Consider the following 21,219-nt stretch of genomic DNA (forward strand, 5'->3'; position numbering starts at 1 on the left):
AGTAAGTTCTACAGAGCAATACAGCTGAACATCAGGTATGGTCACCAGGAATATCCCAGCTGCTTTGCAAGATGGTAACATGAAAAAGAGAAGCTGTCCTGTCATTACTTTTTAAGGTTTGTGGCCAATAGAGCTGCAAAGTCCTTCACATGGTTTGGGTTTGTTGCTACCCGAGACACTTTCTTCTCTTCCTCTTTCATTACAACCTCTCACTGCTAGAGAAAACAAGTGTCATCTACTCTCTATCTCAAATTCTCAATGTTGGAATCTTTTTTTACTTGATATGCACAAAAAAAGAAAAGGAGCCTGGTCAACAGGACAAAAATAATTGTGTCCTTGGTTGGTGGTTGTTCGTTGTTGGGTGGTGTTTTTTTCTTTTTTATGGAAAAAAGAGTATGCTAACATTTATAATGTTTGTATGTTTACAGTTTTAAAGTTTATAATGTTATACATTGGGGTTACATGTACTTATAGACTAGTCACCCTCTCATCTGGAACCATTTTTTACATTTTTTCAGGAAATCATAGAGTTGGCTGGGAATAAAACTTTCACTATTTGAACAGTATCATGCAGAGACAAACAAAAAAAAGATTCTTTTACCCAAACAAAATGAAAATATGCAATTTTGCATAGAGATAAGTGTTATTCCAGAGCAACATATTTGACCATTGCAAAAAAATTACATGTTTGGTTCAATCAAAATTTAGAGCGAAGGCTACAACAGATCAGGCATTACATCATGTATTTTAAACCACAGCTAAGGAAAAAGTGTATTTATGAGTAAATACACTGAAGACATGAAAATCCTGAAGAGTTTAGAAGCAGCTAAGGAAAATGGACATACCTTTAAATCAAATCTTTTCTCACCAGTTTTGCAGCCTAGCTAGGTTGGATGAGGTAGGAATTACCACAACAGCTAAAACCTAGCAGAGATGCAGTTATGCTGACAAAGTTCTTTACCAAGAAACTAATACCACCTGCTGAATTGAAATAAGCTGGTGGAAAAGCAGACTTTTTCCACCATTATTAGAGCAGATAATTCTAACTGTGTACGGAGGACTTGCCAGAGTGTCACCACCCCAAGATGTACTTTCAAAAACTCCATTGCTAAAGGAGCACACAGTGAACAAACTACAGGTTTTTAATGTTTAAAGGTCTCTTTTTTCTAATATGCCAGGTGGTTTTATGTTACTTATAAAAATAATGGAAAAATTATGCACAGTTAAGAACCAAAAATATAGGTAAAAGAGGACTAAAGACTGATGCAGCTTTTACTGTGGTCTTTACTAAGCACATGATTTCTCAAAAATGGTATATTTTTTAGTCACTTTAAAAATTTGTATAGTGTCCTCAACAAATGTGCACAAATTAAAAAAAAACACTTCAATTATTTTACTGCAAATCACTCTTAAAGACTACATACACCTTGGCAGAGAAAGAATCAAATATAGCTTGTAAATATAGGCCAAAGTATCTTGCACAGTGAAGTTACATTTGTAGTTAACTGCTTCAGGTTGTAAGCTGCACCCGACTAAGTCTAGGTGGCTGAGAAGTTATGCTTTAAAAATTAGGAGTTTTAGATGTCTGTAGGACATAACATATAACTGACCTGCTTAAGATACAAAACAAAAGCAAGCAAAGGTCTTTTTAATACAATTCCAAGGTAAGTGCTGCACTACACAGTCATCTTATTCTGCCCTTCTCCTTCAAGTACCAACCAGGCAACGAAAATATGACAAATCCTTAAAGTGTTACATATTCAGTGTTACAAAGTGTTACATATTCAGTGTGCCCAGGTGGCCAAGAAGGCCAATGGTATCCTGTCCTGTATCAAAAATAGCATGGTCAGCAGGACAAGGGAAGTGATCCTTCCCCTGTACTCTGCATTGGGGAGGCCACACCTGGAGTATTGTGTTCAGTTCTGGGCCCCTCAGTTCAGGAAAGACATTGAAGTGCTGGAGCGGGTCCAGAGAAGAGCAACACGACTGGGGAAGGGACTTGAGCATAAGACCTACGGGGAGAGGCTGAGGGAGCTGGGCTTGTTTAGTCTAGAGAAGAGGAGGCTTAGAGGTGAGCTCATCACTCTCTATAACTACCTGAAGGGAAGTTATAGCCAGGTGGGGATTGGTCTCTTCTCCCAGGCAGTTAGCAATAGGACAAGGGGGCATGGGCTTAAACTCTGCCAGGGGAAATTTAGGCTGGATATTAGAAAGAAATTCTTTACAGAGAGAGTGGTCAGGCATTGGAATGGCTGCCCAGGGAGGTGCTGGACTCGCCGTCCCTGGAGGTTTTTAAACTCAGGTTGGACATGGCACTTAGTGCCATGATCTAGTAAACGGACTAGAGTTGGACCAAGGGTTGGACTCGATCTCTGAGGTCTTTTCCAACCCAGTCGATTCTGTGATATTTTTAAATGGAAGTGCTTTAATAATCTGATAATTTACATGACACAATGACCACTAACTCAGAGGCCAAAATGCATGTGAATAATAGATTGTCTCATGTCACACTCTAAAACAAAGAATATCATACTATGTAGCAATTACTAAGACAGCAAAAGCACACGAGCAAGAAACAATTCCAATAACTATTCCAAAGAAAAACTTAACAAGTTAGATGACATCATAACCTTAAAATACTTTATAGATCAAAGTAAACATCATACTACCTGCGAACACACATTAGTTTTCTCTAGAAGCATAGTCTGTCTGACATTCTATATTCCTGCAACAACTTTTTTTGCATCAAAATAAACTAGCGTTTTATTATTGCAGTTGGGGTGTATAATCCCAGAAGAAAAATTTCAGGTTTGAAATAGAAATTTAGCCCAGATACATTATAAAAATCTGTGTTGTCACAATTCTGCAGTTTACAACACAGTGACATTATGTGGTGTTTGGTAATGACCCCTCAACTTCCCAGAACATGATTCATGCTTCTGAGATGGAATTCAGGAGGCTATGAAACACGAAACAAGTGCCTCAGAACATTTTCATTAAAGGTAAATACAGTAAGACCAAACATGGCACACAGGCCTTTTCAATGAACATCACTGAACAATCCAAAGATCAGTTAGCAGAGGTGTCAAGATAGAGCTGGAAAGAAATGTAGCTTCCCAACAGGGAACAAAGCTAGATGGAGGACAGGACACTCAAAAATGGATGAGCAATAATTTAGGTCTCAAGAATTTGGTTTCCACAGGATCTGAAGCTAGCTTTATTGTTTTCTTTTAACACGAGAGGGGAAACTCTCCTTGTAGTCATTAAAAAGCTTGCGTTTATGAAGACTAGGCTTACAGACAGTCTCTTTTTTCAAAATAGTTTTCTCTGCATATTTATTACTGCTGGTCAAAGTACATGAGCTACAGAAGTGTGCTGTCCAGTCTCCACAGAGAACAGCGAACAGCAGCACCAGGTACTCAGTGAACTTCAGTCCAAATAATCTCTCACATACTTTCCATTCTAATTGAGTTTAGAGCTTTTTGGTCCTGGCTTTAACTCACCTGAAACCAACAGAAGGAGTTCTGAAAACATTTTCTTCAAAACACATACAAAACAGAACTAAAATTGTACTGAAAGTTGTTCATTATAGCAGTTGGTTCACTCCTTGCAGCCTGTGGACTAAGAGTGATTCTCACCTTAATGGCCCTCCTCTAGGTGTGACTGAACAACAACAAAATAATTAAATGGAAATAAACCAATGTTAGGAACTTTTCAGAAGAGTTCAGTTTCCATGAGGATTGAAGGTATAAAAAACAAAGTAAAAACATAAAAGCAATGCTTTTCAGTACCCTGTCAGGCTAACCAGTGACAAGCAGGGGAACCCTTTAGCCTGGATTTGTGGTAACAGTCTCAGAACAAATTTAAACAAAAGTTTCATCATAGATTTTCTTTTTAGTATATTAAGCTGTGACTCCTTTGGCAAGATATTCTGATCAGTTATATAGGCACATCTTTTTATGAACTATTTATCAGAACCACCAAAATGAATGCAAGGAGTTTTCCAGACAGATCATTTAAGGGTTTAGAGAGGAGCATTTTTCTAGATAATGGCTAAAGCAAATTTAGGAAAAACACCCAAGAAGTTCAAGTTCAGAATGCCACCCTATTTTTAACAAGCATAACATGTATTTGAATTAAAAATAAAATAAGTGTGACATCATTATCATTCTCGGGAAAGAGGGTTAGTCTAGTACTAACTCTAGTTTTTGTTCCATGCTTCACAAATCCTATTTGTGCATTGTAGATTAATACTTACCTGAAAATCTTTTATAGGAAATTCACTTTAAGGTTGCTTGTCTTACTGCATGAGGAGTTACAGCAACCGGACAGTAAATCCAGAAGGTTTTACGGTTGACAGAACCTCCACCAAGGCTCCATCTACAGAAATACTTAGCTCCTTTGATTTCATTTTAAGTATCCTATAAAAATGTCTTTAAATAGTAATCTTAGCTTTCCTGAAATCTAAAATTGAAATGCAGTTTAATAATTTCTAAACAGAGATAACAACCTCGAGAATGTTCATAAAAATTCAAGGACTATGTTTACTTCTTAAACAAAAAAATAGAATGTCTTTAAACATCAAAATAATCATAAGCAACTTAAATAGCCCAGTCACACTAACTAGTTTCAAAAAAAGCTGTCTAATTAAAGAGCAAGGATATTCAGAATTCTGATCATCAAGTCTTTAATATGTTATTGATATCAAATATTTACATCTATGTGGCTAGCTCACTGTTAAAGCGCTGCCAGGATAACATGATCAGCAGTATTCAGAGACAATAAAGATTAATAAACTTAACTTCCTTGCTTAACACAGCTATGCATTACATGGTTTTACACAACATAAACATGCAGTTTTTATATAGTTGCAAATAACTTAACAGTTCTAAGTATTCAAAATATCACAACTCTAATTTGTAAAGGAAAGTGATTGGTCTTTATTCACTTACCAAGACTGTATTATATCTGTCCTCCAAGTCTGTGATAAACGAAGGAAATGCTGGTTTTGCCAGCTAGTTCAGAACAAACAAAATCTTAGCCCTGGGCTCTTAGCAAGAAAACAAAGTTTTTTTCAAATAGTAGATGTTGTGAACACCCACACTTGAAACAGTCACCAAGGCTCCCTTTAGAGTCAATGAACAGAAGCACACGCTTCCAGAAGGCCATCTATCTTGTCTTAGAGCAGGCATCAAGCACTGGCCTGATGTATCACATTGCTCAAAGCTCTAAGTAAACACCAATTACTGGGGCGGGGGGAATTACATGAGTTTAAGTACCTGGCACTCAAGAACTCAGTGCTTTTGAGGAAATCACTTAAGGCAATTTGAACAATTTTAATTTTTTAAAACAATACCAAAAATATTAAGAAACTATATCCACAACTACTTGCAATGTATTGACCAGTAGTAAAAGTCTGTCACAAAAGTGTGATTAGTTTCTTGTAACAGTAGCCACCAATTTTTGTCCACTTAAAGCAGTCACTGACATCTTGTCTTTTCCAAAAGACTTTCCTCAATGTGACCTGAATGTTCCTTTAAGCTGCTCATCTCTCTTTACTGACTATAGAGGGAGCCTGGATGCCTAGATTTCAGACAACCGAAGTAATATTAGATGAAAGCTTCCCCATTACTAGTATTATTTAACAACCTTTTATAAAAACATATATTACAAAATAGCAGTCATAATAAATGATAAATTATTAATATGCAAAGCAAAACAAACCTCTTTCAATTAATGCTAGTTATGTCTGAAATATTAATTGGAAGTCAATCAGTTTCACAGACAAATCTTTCTCTTGATACTATTTTAGCAGTAAGTGACTTAACTTGCTGATTTTCTCTTGGGAAAAAAAGGGTTCAAGTCAGAAAAGACTATATCAGCATTTGAGCTTGCAGTTATTTGAGCTTTATACTCTAACATTAACCTGTTTCTGTTTTATACTGCTTTAATTAATTTTGATGTAACTCTTGGAGACAGTGGTCCCTCTGGTAATACTTCCGTATGACAGCGCATTTTCTTTTGTGTATGCAGTTTATATATATAAGCACACACACTTGCATGCATATATATAGTGCTTGCAGACTTAAAAAGGAATGGATTATTTGCATTCCTACTATCCTTCGTAAGTGGATAAACAATACATGTATAGTTGTTTTACATCCAACTTCCAGTGAGCTATATTGGCATTAAGGAAAAGGGCAATTGGGAGATTCTGTGTAATTTGGATACATCATAACATTAGGAAGTTAACGCTCTACAACAGCATTTCATTTCAAGGAACATCAGTCTGATAGGCCAACTATGGTAACTATCTTCAAGACCACTCTTCACCTGCAGGAACGATACATAGCTGCCAACTGCCAGCACACAAATAAAGCTCTCTGGAAAGTCACCAGCACACTGATGCAGCTTGCTTTCAAGACAGTATGTTATCAACTACAGAAAAGTTCAGGATCAGGCTAATAGACTGGTACAACATGAAAGTCATCAGTGAAAGCAAAAACCGATAAATGGTTGGCACAAGATAACATCTTTTTTGATAAGCCACAGTTCACAAGAATGAGAAGGAACTCTGGTGTAGCCAGACTTATGTCTCTTATTCAAGTCACTGTGTTTTTAAGTGTTTAATTGGAAGACATCACAGCTTGTGTTGGCACAGGTCAGAGGTGTTTGAAGGTGCTGTCTAATCCTCAGCAAAAGAAAAATTCCTCAATATAGATCAGAGGGGGAAAAAAATCCCAAACCCTAGCTTTCCAATATTATTACAGTGTCTTTCAAACTAAATGCATTTCAAACTGTAAGAATTACTTTCACATCATGTACAAATAAATGGGAGAATGATTCTTAATGTATTCAGAACTTCTTGCCATGAAGGCTTACAGGTGGCTTGTGCCTCAGTACAATCAAAATAATTTGTTTTCAAACTCAATGGGCTACGTCCTAATTTTCATATTCAAAACATTCTTATAAACTTCAGTTTACAAGCGTTTGGAATACTTCTTAATAGCAGCAGCAGTCTGATCTGGTGTAGCAAAAGTAACATCTTGTTTATACCAGCAGCAACAAATTAAAATAAATCTAGTAACATTAGAAGAATCATCTTTATTTCACGCAGCATTTCAAGTAATTCCAGATCTTCTTGCCTGTCAACTCATATACAAATATGCTACTTAAGACTTAGTTGTTGCCTACCTTCCTCCTTTGAGACACGCTTAGGGCAGCAAAGTCATTAAACAAGGATGAATTCGGTGAAGTTAGTGGATCTGTAAAAAGAAGGTACAACAAAATGTTATACATCTCTTATGAAAAATAAATTTTTCATTTTACATTTTTTAACTTATTTCTGTATGGAAAAAACCTTTGGACAAGCTAGCCAAACAAAGTTTAACAACCACACTGCTAAAAATATAGCATTTATTAGATTCTGTACAACTGCTCAACTGGTGCTTATTAGCAGAACTGAGTAAAATTAATTGCTGGTGACACTATTTAATGTCTATCTAACATTTCAAAGCCTTCATCTCCAGTTACCCAAAATTAGTCATCTTCTGTATAACATAGTATTACAAATAATGATGGGGATCTTACTTTTTCTGTCACTGTTCTGCACAAATTTAAATCAGAACTAAGGGTAGCAAAAGTCTACATGCTGACAGTAGCTTTTTATTGCTTTTTCTTTGTCCCTATACTTCCTTCCCAGAGCTGAAGCAACAAAAAAATAGCAATCACAGATGCAACTTAAAACTCCAAACTGCACAGATAGAACTGACAAATCAGTAGATGACTGCCAGCTGTAAACACTGGTGTTTTGATGAAACACTTTCTTCAATGTTAATCAATACTCCTTAAAAGTATAATTCTACAAGTGAAGCACAGCTTGTGGGGAGAGAAGAAAAGGACTTGAGACACAACAGAATTTAAACTGGATTTCCAAAAGTCAGTCTGGTTTCTCTCGTTCACATGCATCACCATCAGTATTTGGCCTGTCACAGTCAAACTCTGACTGCATTTAAAACTGGAGATCTCCACTGCCTTGAATAGTTAATTGTTCAATGGGACAAAAGAAGCAGGATTAATCACAAAACCTACTGGAAATGAACCAGGAGAAAGAAAACAGAAAAAAGTCACCACAAATTTCAACTTTAAAGCAAGTTACTTTTACAGTACTTACTATCATGCTTAAAAAATTATAACCCTAGTAAGTAGACTAGCTGCAGGGTCAGACATGCAAATGAAGTTCTAGAACATAATTTACACAGCAATTTTCAGAGCAGAAATATATTTTAAACATATGCCCTTGCCATAAGGGAGCAGAACCCCCTTCTTTAAAGACCTTAGTTTGAAAGCTACAGCTGAAATTATCTGCAGTGATTCTGAAAAGCGCATTACAGATGCTCAATATACCCTCCACAAGAATTTAGTGAGTATGTAGGCTGGCACTACAGAGACATTTTGCAGTTGGAAACCATGTTCCCTATAGCAGGTAAAACTTGTAAGAGGTAAAGTACTGCTTACAGGACAAAACTTAATAGCTATTAAAAATCATTAGTTATGCAATACATTTCACAAAACCCGTACACCCTAAATTTAAGAATAAAAACCTGTACATTCATTCCACACAATAACTAACTTGAACAGCAGAACAACAAAAATGCAAAAATGCTTAAGCTATCAGAGCTTTATAGTGGATATTCAAACCAGCATTTCACTTGAAGTGACAAGTCCGATAATGACTTTTTTTAGTTTATCTCCACCGGAGCAAAGAGAAGGCTGAAAATTCACGAGTTCAGTAGCACTCAGCTTCATATTAAAAGTAATCACAAAACACACTACCGTTAAAAAATAAAGTTCTAGTGTACCTCAAATCAAATCAGAGGAGGAAAAAAACCCAACTCCCTTAAGTCTCAGTTTTGCAAAAGTCAATCTTATATTTCTTACTTTTATATATATATTCCTTTAAAAGTACTTACCATGGCCTGCGTACTGCTTGGCACTGTCATTGAGAAGGCTAGGGGAGCTGCTGCTATTTGTCATCCTCTGCAAAAATACAACACGAAAGCATACATGTAAAATAAAGCTGTAAAAGACTAAGTGAAGGCATTGGGGATGACATTTGGAAAGTTTTAAAAACAGACTTTGAAACCTGTGCTCATTCCCCATTTGGTAAATACTCTCAGCAGACAGTGGTTTGTAGTTGACAAAAAAGCATTTTGCTCAATAGTAATGTAAACCAAAAATGACTGTATACAAAAGCTAAACACTGTCTTAATGAATTTCTTCTAATTGGGAGGGTCTAGCAAGCCTGTGGCTCTCCCTGTATGTTGTAAAAATGTTAGATAAGCAAAGTACATATCTCCTTAAAACATTCTCCAACACTGCACTCCTGAAACAACTCCTCCCTTCATTATACACCATCATCACAGCATGAAAATTTTCCAACTAAAAATACTCAGTATAGCATTTGATAGATTCTTTTGAAGAAAGAACCTTTCAACAAAATCACACAACTCTTGTAAGCCAGCAAGGCATCTGAAACCTTCTCAATATTCCTTCTAGCCTCCACCTGCTTCTACATTCCTCTAGAGAACTGGCCTTGCAATAAACTGGACTAAGCAAGGCAGTGCCACTCTAAGAGTTACCACTGCTTTGACAGAGAAGTTTAAAATTGTCTCTTCTTACTCCTGCTTATTATTTTCTTTGACCAGTCTCGCAACAGGAAGGGGGGGGAAAAAAAAAGGTGAGAAGAAAAGCAAGGCAAGCCCAGGAAGTGTTCTCCATCACTGAGAAATATGACCAGTAATTTGTTAAAATATTCCCTGGCATGCTTTTGGCCCACATCAACCAGGAGTTTCCCAGCCAATTTCCAGGCACTATTCAGCAGTTAAAAGGTTTGAGATCCCTTCAAATAGACAGTTTGCATGCAGCCTCTGCTTTGCCGGGTAAGCATACAGCAGCACAAACAGGCCATTTCTGTGCCAGCTGGCCCTATGCATCAAGGACAGTTTCCAGGCATGTTTAGCTTAGTAGTCTAGACACAGACCAAGACTCAAAACTGGCCACTGGAGTTGTTCTTTATGCTTGTATTTTTCCACAGCCAATCTCTATGATGGTGGCAGAGGACAAGAAGTCTAATACATTATACTTAAATGCTATTTCATTTAATTCTTGACCAGAAAGAACAATAATCCAGAGTAAACTGGGTAAGAACAGAGAATAACCAACAGAAGCTGGAACATTACCCAGTATGGTAGAACTGCAAACCTCCTGCAATTCAAGTTTCTCAACATTTGCAGTTTTCATAGTACCAAAGACTTCGCCAGAAGCTGCAGCTCTTAATACTTGTATCTAAAAGGACTAATACATTATGTAAAGTAATTTTTATGTGGAAAGCAAGTTGTAAAAAAAAAAAAAAAATAGCCTGCATTATTAGAAAACTAAGTTGAAGAAAGTTTTGATAAAATGATAAAATTTAGGTACTTCAGCAGGTATCTTCAAATGTTACCCTCTCAACATGCTCAATCCCTCAGTGCTTTAATCCCCGATGTATTATTTCCACTATCTGTGCTCCATTGCTACAGCAAGCTTTCTACAATCATTCAGGCTTCTCTGATACAATTCTTCATTCAGTACAAGTATGTAGTACTATATGAAGCAGAGCTATCGCACATGCAGATGTCCTAGGGCAATATGTGTAACAGGTATACACATAAACACAACAAACCTTCAGCTTTCTAAAGACTTAAATGAAGAAAGCTGTTTGCTATATGCGCTTTCCTTATTTTGATGCCATGTGTCTCATGTTCCTAACTACACTGAACTGACACAATGTAACTCTCACTAAAAGGTTAGCAATCAGCTATTCTTTACAAAGAAGGGATGCCTCTACTGAAACAAAGTTTACCTGTTTCTACAAAACAAGGTAACACTTTCTGAGATCCACACTAAACTAATAGGCTTTGCCAAGTTCAGGGGTGCTTGTCCTGCTCACTGTCATCAAAATAATTTCTGAATTATAGTAGCTCAACTATGCATATATCATAATCCCTTCCTGACTAAGCAATGGAAAGAAGTTAGATACTTTTTCACAAATTGTTAAAAAGCATCTCTATTATACACCTTTTCTGGACATTTGATCCATCCACACTGATCCTTTATAAGAGGAAGTGACTTGTGAAAACATTTCCCAAAGGGAACCTTTCAGATTTGCACACAAAATACTGTTAAAATCTATTTGTAACACTCAGATTTTCATGAAAATTTTCATTTAAAAGATAATGCTCTGTTGGAACAATACAATATTGAGATCTGACTTGGTATCAAAGATGTTTAAGCATGTGGCTTAAAAATTGAATGAAGCACTTCTGTGCCATCAATATTCTACCTGTTCAAGTACAGGAGTTAAACATTCAGTGAACAGACTTGCAATGTGAATAGGTGACTGCTGGGATGAAAGTCAGTGCTGATACGATCACTAAAAACATAGTGCATACAAGAGAGACAACAGACTGCCACAGAACACATTGTTCAGGATTCCAAAAGAACAATGCAAACAAAGCCTACAAACATCGACTGTGCTTTTACAAAGTCAAGTCTTGTTCAAGGTGAAAACATATTTTACATGAACCAGGATTCTGAGAAACCAAAGATTCCCTCACTCATCTTGGGCAGCTCTTGCTTCAACAACTGCTTGCAAGCTGTACCTTGAACGAGGTTAAAAGCCTGCACTTCACCACTCGCTTTCATTAATTTTTCATTTGACTCACTTTTATTACACATGCACAAGCTTCTTACCTTAACATTATTCATACAAGTCCTGCATGTAATCAGTAAAGGATTTTTAAACTGTTTTAATATTAAAACTTCTACCACACCCAAAAGCAGTTAGTCATAACGAAGGTTATTCCTGCATCTGATTTTTACCAAGTCAGGCTGAAAATGTCTTGAAAGGAAAAAAAAAAAACAAAACAACAACAACAAAAAACCCCCCACACCCAAGTACTATTTGTGTTTTCCGGAAGGCAGTTTTGATTTTAAATAACACTTCTCAATCTCTTCTAATGATGTTGAACTATTTTCCATACAAATTCAATTTCAAGAAGAATGCAATCACTAAGACTCGAAGCCCAGAAGATGAAAGTTCTAGGAAGGTAAGAGCAACCATTAACAGAAGAAAAACTATTCATTCCTATTAAGCCTGCCAGGCAAAGCAAGCACACACATGAGAGCTTCAGACTTTTTTAGTACATCTTGACTTTCACCATATGTACGCTAATACAGAAAGATAACTTTGTAGTAACCAAGCACCACACCAATATCGTTCAGTTCCATATAAACTCCTTTTCTTTGTCTGCCTATTGCTATGATTTATTGAGGTTCTTTAAGCACTAGTTAAAATTCAACTAGGCTGACTGACACACATCCTGCCCTTCTCCCTTTAAATGAATTAAAGTTGTTTCTGTTCACAACTCAAAAGAAAGCTACTGCATAACAATAGTGCCACATTCATTGCTGTCCAAAGATTTAACCTGAGGCTTCAGCTTAAGTTTGAGCCTACCACCAGTAACAAAAATACAGGCTCTTGAATTTCACAGGAAAATTGAGAAATAAATTTTTTCAGAATACTGTGTTAATTCCCAAATATTCAAGCAATTAAGTTACAGGAGGGGAATACGCTCATTCATAAGTTTTTACTCTTTCTTTGAGCACCAGGATTAAAGTAACTCCTCTCATCTTAGCAAAAGACTATGTGAGAATGTACTGTGTCAAAAATGAAACTTCTGTCAAACTGAATTAGTATCTTACCTAGAGGTAAGACAGCCTATTGCATACTAACATTTCCTTATCAGAACCACTGCAAAATAAGGTCTTTTAAAAAAAAAACATTATTTTCACATAGAAATTAAGAAAACACTGACAGCTAATCAACATAATCACTGTAAAAATAATTTCCATATCAGGTTGCTATTTTAATAATAGTTTTGAGGATTGGACACTTCACACAGACTCAGAGAGGAAGGGACCTCTGGACGCCAACTGGTCAAGCTCTCCTGCTCAAGCAGGGCCACCTAGAGCCCAGGACCATGTCCAGACAGCTTGTAACTATCTCCAATGAGGGGGACTCCACCACTTCTCTGGGCAACCTGTGTCAGTGCTTGGTCACCCTCACAGTGACAGTGTTTCCTGATGTTCAGAGGGAACCTCCTGTGTTTCAGTTTGTGCCCATCACCGCTGGTCCTGCCACCAGGCACCAAAGAGATCCTGGTTGCATCTTCTTTGCACCCTGGCTTCAGGTATTTGTCTACATGGATGAGATTCCCCTGAGCCTTCTCTCCTTCTCTTCTCATTAAGATAGAGTATGAATAAAGGTTAGCTCTACAGAATTACATCTAATTTTAAACAGCATATGTTACAAGGCTTATCTTAAGAGAGAGGTTTTGCTTTCTTCTTTACCATTTCTTTTCCCCAAAATACATAAGAGATGGTATTTGTTCCCTCTGTCTCCACATCCCCTGCCTTAACACTGAGAAAATAAGCACTTAGCTCAGGTTCATTCCTATGTTAAGTATGTTATCTCAAAATATTCTGTACTATGTCACAACCTATGTTCTTCATACTGTTCTACTGGAACTATGTTTCAGAATATTTCTCTGTAATTTTTATAATAATGTTAATTGGACTATAAAATAAGTCATCCCACAAAAGAGTGAGATTGTCACAACCAAACAAATAATTGTTTAGTTGTCAGATTCTGTGACCTACAAAGGGTGATACATTTTACTTTCCTTTCTAAACAATCCAAAACTTGTTTCGACAGTTAACATATTTGGCACCATCTACAGCATGTCCCACTCACAACTGTTTGAACTAAAGCAACTGGATTTCTTCAGAAAGGATTATGTAAACAACTGCATAATTTTATATTTAAAATAACACGCCTGTAGTTCCACTCAATTCTCAACAGTTAAAAACTGAAGACATTTACAACCTTCTGTGCTATAAGGAGAGTTTTATTACTCTACTCTTGGCAGATGCAGCAATGGGAACAAAAGGCTTTGTGCTTATTCAGCTGCAAGGTTTTGAAGTGAGCATGGTCTCTACTTCTCAGGCTTTTGAAGAACACTTAGTTTACCAACATTAGCACAGTGAAAGCAAGCGAGACCGATTCTTCCCCATTGCTTGGCCTTGACAACTTCAATACGGAAGACTAGAATCATACAATAGTTTGGGTTGGAAGGGACCTTCAAAAGTCATCTAGTCCAACCCCCTGCCCCGCAATGAGCAGGGTCATCTTCAACTAGATCAGGTTGCTCAGAGTCCCGTCCAGCCTGGCCTTGAATGTCTCCAGGGACGGGGCATTTACCACCTGTCTGGGCAACCTGTGCCAGCATTGCACCACCCTCAGTATAAAAAAATTCTTCATGATGTCTAGTATGAATCTCCTCTCTTTTAGTTTAAAACCATTGCCCCTTGCCTTATCACAAAAGGCCCCGCTAAAAAGGACTGTTAGGTCCTTTCATGGTTTGATTAGTGATTAATTGAAAAGTTGTGATTCTTACTTTCTACACTACCTGCAGTCCAATGGAAGACATGTAGTTATAAATCTCATCCTAGCAAAATAAGGAAAACTGGATTTCTGTGAAGTAATGTACATGAAGACATCTACTGTCTTATGCTCTTACAACCAAATTGCTCAATATGATATTAGAAGTTTTAACATCAAGGTACTCTTCTGCCTCATTCTGCTACGAACTTTCTCAGACTAATCACATCCTTTTACCATCCCAACATAATACTGCTAAAGCTCCTTCCCATACCACCTGTATCTTTGAGCAAGCCATCAGCTACTCAAGGGGAGCACCAATGTCAGAGGAACACAGACATCAACTAGCCAAGTGGCACGAGCAGAGCAACTGAGTGAACAGACAAGCACCAGAGGCATCCTGGCCAGCCAGCTCCTGCCTCCTCACTGCTGGGAATGCCAAAAACAACAAAGCTGCTTCTTGAACCACACCTGTGCCTGTCTCTTGGCAGCTGCTGCTTCACTACAAAGGAAAGGAACAGCTTTGGGGACAGCATGCAGCCTGTGGGACATGTGCTGTGCACGCCTGCTCTGTCATTAGAGAAGGGGAAAACAGAAAAATACATGCTTTGCTAAGCTGGAAGCTAATACAGCTAATGTAAAATATGAAAGCATATGCAAATTCAGGCAAGAAAAGACATATGAAACAACTGTATTATGGGAAAATGCAAACCAATGAGGACAGGACACTACTCATCAATAGGAAACTAGTCAGTAACAACAGAAGAGGCCAATGGAGGGCAGTCAAAGGTTGGCTAATAGCAAAGACCTTTGAGGTAGGAGTGGAAGAATGAGGCAGAGAGATATTTTTCAGAAAGGAAGAAAAAAGGATTAGAGCCACGACCACTTAAAATCCAGCCTCTTCCAAACTGTGTAAAAGTTTTTTTTATTCTTTTTTTTTTCCCACTGCAAACTGAGCATTACCATTAATTGCATCTTCACCACTAATCTAACCAAAAGGAGTTGTAGATCTCATAACATATACTTCAAATACAAATGAAATCTCCAAGTCAGAAATATCCATTCTCCAAAAATGTTGACCACTAGTCACCTATGTTATTTATGATCAAAGAAGCACATCCCCTCCCCAATTCATCAGGATACAATCCACTTTTACTTGCCTTCCTTTTGCTGCTTAATACTGTAACACAGATTATGCAGTGTACACAAAAACATGATGATTGCAAAAATCTGGATATATCTTTGCTTGAGGCAATTTGGCCCCATTACATATGCATTCTGATAAACCCAGTATACACAGTCACATACCCTTTTCAACAAGCCTCAGTCTTATTTGCTGTACATGACAAACACATTCTGAAGATTTATTAGGAACAGTCAAGAAGACTCCTCTATTGAATCCCTGATTATTATTTTGGAAGGTATCTAGGGAATAAAGCATTGACCTCAGAAAGACCATCTCATGGTAAAACAAAATAAGCACTACCCAGAAGAGACCAAATCTATTGTTATCTTTGCCAGACCGAGGGCAGTTAAGCAACCTGAACCAAGATTTCTACAGGTGGCCACTAACTCCATTCCTCAACTTCAATCTGTACACGTTAATTTCTAAAACTCTGGAGTCTCTTTGCCAGCACTGTTGTGGAGGGGTTTGTTTAATTGCCATCCTTTTTCTTCCCATGCCTCTATAAAATGCAGACTTTCTTCTTACATAAGGAAAGAATTCTGCAAAGTCAGATACCATAATTGCAACCTGCAGAGGAAAGCGCACTGCCAACAGCGTTCACAAGAAGACTATGACCAGCATGCAGTAGTAAAGCACAGAACTGTAAGATGAACACTTAACTGACTATCACATGGATGCTCATTACACATGCATCATGCATCTTGTGTCCTGAACAAGTCCAACTCATAATTTTCCCACTGAAAATATTATACAGTGTTATGAGGAATACAACTTTATATGTAACCTCAAGGCTATATTGGCAACCTAAACTTAATATTTCTTAATGTCTAACTATCTTACAAGTGATCTTAGTGTTTTTCTAGCTGTGTGTTTATTTGCATGTTTGTGCAATTTCTCTGTTTTTAAAAACAAGTTGAAAACACTTCTTCATATTGCATCACTGATGCACCTATTTGTGAACTGCACAGATCCACCAAAGATGACTAAGTAAGTCATAGATGGAACTCATGTTTTCATCTGCAAAAGTAAAACTGAAAGGCTAATGAAATACTTTACAGGAGATTCTTCATGTTTCAATCAATGGCAGAACATTCTTTTTCCAGTATTGATAGTTCGATTCAAGGATCTGGGGAGAAATAGGCACATGGATTTGTTCTCTCCAGCCTACTTTGCCCCATCTTTGCATTATGCTAACTTGTTTCTTTGTTCCAATTTCTCTGTGTTTCACTTGTGCAACTACAGTGCCCACGCTGTGAGTGTCCCAACATCACATCTCAACTCCAGTGCCTTTGCTCAAGTCTTCCCTAGTTCCTTATTCCCTTATCTTCAGCTCAGTTTCTCTAAGACCACAACACAAATCTCTTTTTCTCTTATATAGTCCTCTGTTTCAATTAATATGAATGCAGCACTCTTCACTAAATACAGGTCCACTTCCATGCTGCATCAGTCTGAACTGGAACGAAAGGAAAGAAGGAAATGAAGCACATCAGCATTCCTGCTTGGAGTTCAGGCAAGGCCTAGATTAGGCCAGAGCTGTAACAGCAAGAATCTACTCAAGCTGGAACATGCAGACACCATCTTCAGGAAATTATCTAATAACTAGGAGGTCTACAGTGGGTCTATATAAACCAGTTTTGCAAAGGTCTAATCAAGTGACAAAATCTGGGCACATTTTCAGACAGAGAGTAAAAGCTGTATCCTTGACATACACACCAATCTATCAGATTTAAAGTCTCCATTTCAAACCAAACTTAATTTAGAAGCTGATACGCAATCACAACAGATAGCACTACCAGTTTTATCTATGCAAACAAGAACTTAAAATACTATTCAAAGGAAAAAAAATCAATAAGAATGGTGTTTAAACTGCAGTTTAATTCCTGTAAGCACTTTTTCAACACTAACCAAATCCTTCTTCAGAAATAATTGTCCTTAGCCTCCAATGCGTAAGAGGCACATCAGTTTCTTCTCTTTTCTCAAAGAGAAATACAGTGCCTTGACTGTAATCTCACAGGCAGTAGTATTTTAAAATCCTATGAGCATTCATGTTAGATGCATGCCTTATTGTCTTTCTAGAAGAAAGAGTTATAATTAAAAATTGTGTTTAGAAATACACCAATGTTGCTGTAGGATAAAAAAATAACAATTTCATGCTAAAATAATAAAATTATATGATCTCAGTGATACCAAAATTCGTAACTTCCAATACACTTCACGATCAGAGATTATATTTTTTCTTTTTAAATCCTGCCTCACTGTCACTAATAAACTTCTCCATAGTTTCGTAATTCTGTTGAATGAGAAAAATCCAGCCTTCTCAAAAACATGCAGTGGAAAAAAAGAAATTAAAGGGAACACACCTAACTATTTCCCACCTTTTGCTGAGTTATTTTTCAATCCACAATACAGCCACAACTGAGATCAAAGTAAGCTCACAAGGAGAGTTTCCTTTATATTAAAAAAAAAAAAAAAGAGAGTTGTTGTCGTCAGGACTCAGTGTGAACTGTTTGACTTGTGCTCTCTTTCATTTACCAGAAACCAGTTTGGTAAACTTTTGAGGGAGAGACCTTCTCCTTTCCAGCTTTTGAAAAGCGTAACAATTTGAGGCAGTTATAGTACTTCATGTGTTAATTCAATAGATACTCACTTAGGTTTTGTATCTAGAAACACAGTTGTTATATGTGGCAAAGCCGAAAGCAACAGCTCAGGTAAGTGTCAATAAAAATGGACTAATTTTAAAGCAATGATACTGTTTCATTTCCATTTGCAAGATTGAAATGAGTATGTACTCTGTATACCCTACAAGACGACACATACCAGAAGGCTCAATGTTTTCCTTGCCTCTTGAACATTTTTCCCTTCTTAATGTAATGCCAGCCATAACTAACTAAACACTTATACAATTCACTGAATTACCTGCATCATGGGATACTTTGTTTCAGCGGGACTTCCAAATCCATTAACGCCAATGAAGCTGGTGCTGAAGTAGGAATCCGTGAGACTGGCATCAGCTAACCCACCGCCATCTATGCCAGGAACTAAAATAAAAAAAGAAAAATGTTTGTTTCAGAAAAAAAAAAAATACATATATATATAGCTTACTTCTTTCTTTTTGGGGGGGCAGGGAGGTAAAATAGGAAAAGACTGGTAATACTGTATTTCAAACCTATTTCTCACCAAAACAACTAAAAACATGTTCGTGCACAGAATGAAAAACAAACTTTATCAAAAAGGTTGCTAAATGACAGCATATGCAGCATGAAGTTACAGCACAAATGCAGAAGGAGGCAAAAAAGTGAAAAGCTTTGACAAAGACAATGAGGAATCTGAACTTTGGAAACAAGAATTACAGGGAAAGTAGTATGAAAAATAAAATAAATCAACTAAAAAAAAGCAGAAAGCTTATTTTAAGAAAACCTACATTCTTGCATATCCATCTTGGAAATGTAGGTGTTGAGCTTTTAATCGTATGTACTAGTTCTTTCAAAAGGTAACACATAGAAAATATGCATTTAAAATATCCCAAGTCCTTTCACACAAATCACAAACATTTTAAAAGCTTCCTTAAGAGCATAATACGATTTTTATTATCTCCTATTTCATAAAGCGGCAACAATTTTATGAAATGTGGCCAAAAAAGATCTTTTAGGCTGAAAGCAAGTGTGAAGGATATAAGAAGAAACTAATCCTCTATATAGAAACAAGGGCCTTGACATATAAGTACAGTACTTTAATGGCAAATACATGAATTCAATACCATGAAACACAGAGAACAAGAAGTAGTCATAAGTAGCACAAAACACTCAAACAGGTATCACTTTGATAACCAAAAAAAAAGAAAAAAAAACACCACCATAGAGTTTACAATAGTACACAAGCTGCAGTTCAAATTAAGCTTCCACAAAAGCACACACAGCAAATTATAAAGACACTAATCAGTATGGCCAGCCCACTGCAAGCCAACAGGCATGAGTAATTGGTAGCTCCAAGGTAGGAAGGCACACGTCCAACTCAGAAGAACATCCTGTACCAAAGTATCTGACTTGAACTGGGAGGACACGCAGCCAGACGGTGACACACGGAAGCAACTTCCTGATCCTAATCCTCAAAGGAAATAAATGCAACTTTGTGGCAGAGCTAAAGGAATACAGATTGTAACCCCTCAGATTTCATCAGAATGGGAATTTTCCCTCCAAAAGAGACTACATCACCTGGTGAGCCACTTCCATGCTGCAGGCAAAGGAAATGGCAAAAGTAGAGCCAGATGAAATCACGGGAAGGGCTGGAGAAGGGCTGGCAGCACCTAAACTACAGACCGATGGAACCACTGCCCAGCTGCACTCCCCAAGACTGGAACTGTGTGAACTAACCGACCAGGGATAACACCAGCAGCACATCAAATAGGGAGAGATCAAACAAACTGAATGCTTCAGTGGCAATACAGATCAGCTTTGCAAGCCAAAGAGATTCTTAAAGTATTGCTGTCAAATCTAGAACACTATTTCCATACTCTGAATGTTTGAGGGAGACACCTGAGGAACATTAAAGAAGTTAATTACTAATGAATTGCAACATTATTTCTTTTTTTAAGTTTTAGAAGTTATCCAAGAGAATAGGAAAATAGATCTCACTCCACTACCCATGCCCTACATCCTCCTTCACAATTTCAAAGGAGCAGCCACACAAACTTCAGAAGTCTTCCTGCTTACAGCACTAAAAAAGACAAAACTTTCTGGATTTGTCTTTTAAACACGTGTCCCTCTTTTGCTTTTATTTGGGAAATTTACAGTCAAAAGCCTGTGAAAAGTATTTTATGGAAGTATTTTATGGTTGGACTATTGGATCAGGGAAAATATTAATGTCTTCAGTCATGCCAATTACTGTCTCATCCTACCTGCTATGATCAGTCCTTAACTCACACCATGAAGGATGGCATTTTAACACAATTGTTTTCTGGAATTGTGAACAATACTAGCACTTGTTCATACAAGAAAATCAAAAGATAGCAAATCCATGTTTAGTTATGAGTAGTTCCAGTCTAGTTTGCCCATATATTATTCAGGGTTCACACTGTGGCTTTTATATATTTTAAAAATGCATATCCAATATAGCTTTCTCTGCTTGCATTTCGGCCATTATCAAAAACTGCTGTGGTTTTTATGCTACATCTTGACTGTAAAAGACCAAGAAAAACTGTTTAATTTCCAGGAACAACTGTCATTTCAAGGTACACCATAAAATTTCAGGACTACATCTGCTATTTCATCTTATACTTCTGTCAGAAACTCCAGACTATATCCAATCTTTAACAAACTAGCAAGCAACTCCTTCAGATTACAGCATCAGCTTCACAAATCCTTTAGCCTTTGTTAAAGAAGAAAGAGTTGATTCTCTCCACCTCTCCCACTGCTCCTCACTACGCTAGAGTCAACATGATAACCCACGTACCTTCATTTCTCTGATGTACAGATACAGGTAATGCACAAAACCC

At 37.2% G+C, this 21,219-nt stretch overlaps 1 protein-coding gene across 8 annotated transcripts in view; it reads right to left on the reverse strand.

Moving 5' to 3' along the window:
• PAN3 (poly(A) specific ribonuclease subunit PAN3) overlaps window positions 1-21,219 on the reverse strand; it is a 103,251-nt gene that overhangs the window by 70,287 nt on the left and 11,745 nt on the right. For 6 of the 8 annotated variants that reach the window (XM_082043213.1, XM_082043216.1, XM_082043215.1 and 3 more), the window contains exons 2-5: window positions 18,645-18,766; window positions 8,973-9,039; window positions 7,195-7,265; window positions 4,953-5,015 (exon numbers count right to left, since the gene is read on the reverse strand). In XM_082043213.1, the coding sequence (XP_081899339.1) occupies window positions 4,953-5,015; window positions 7,195-7,265; window positions 8,973-9,039; window positions 18,645-18,766 (323 nt within the window). The remainder of the gene's footprint in view (window positions 1-4,952; window positions 5,016-7,194; window positions 7,266-8,972; window positions 9,040-18,644; window positions 18,767-21,219) is intronic. The other 2 variants (XM_082043218.1, XM_082043214.1) reach the window with 1 other exon arrangement.

The sequence above is a fragment of the Streptopelia decaocto genome (genome assembly GCF_964273445.1).
Source record: "Streptopelia decaocto genome assembly, chromosome: 1".
Taxonomy (NCBI): Eukaryota; Metazoa; Chordata; class Aves; order Columbiformes; family Columbidae; genus Streptopelia; species Streptopelia decaocto.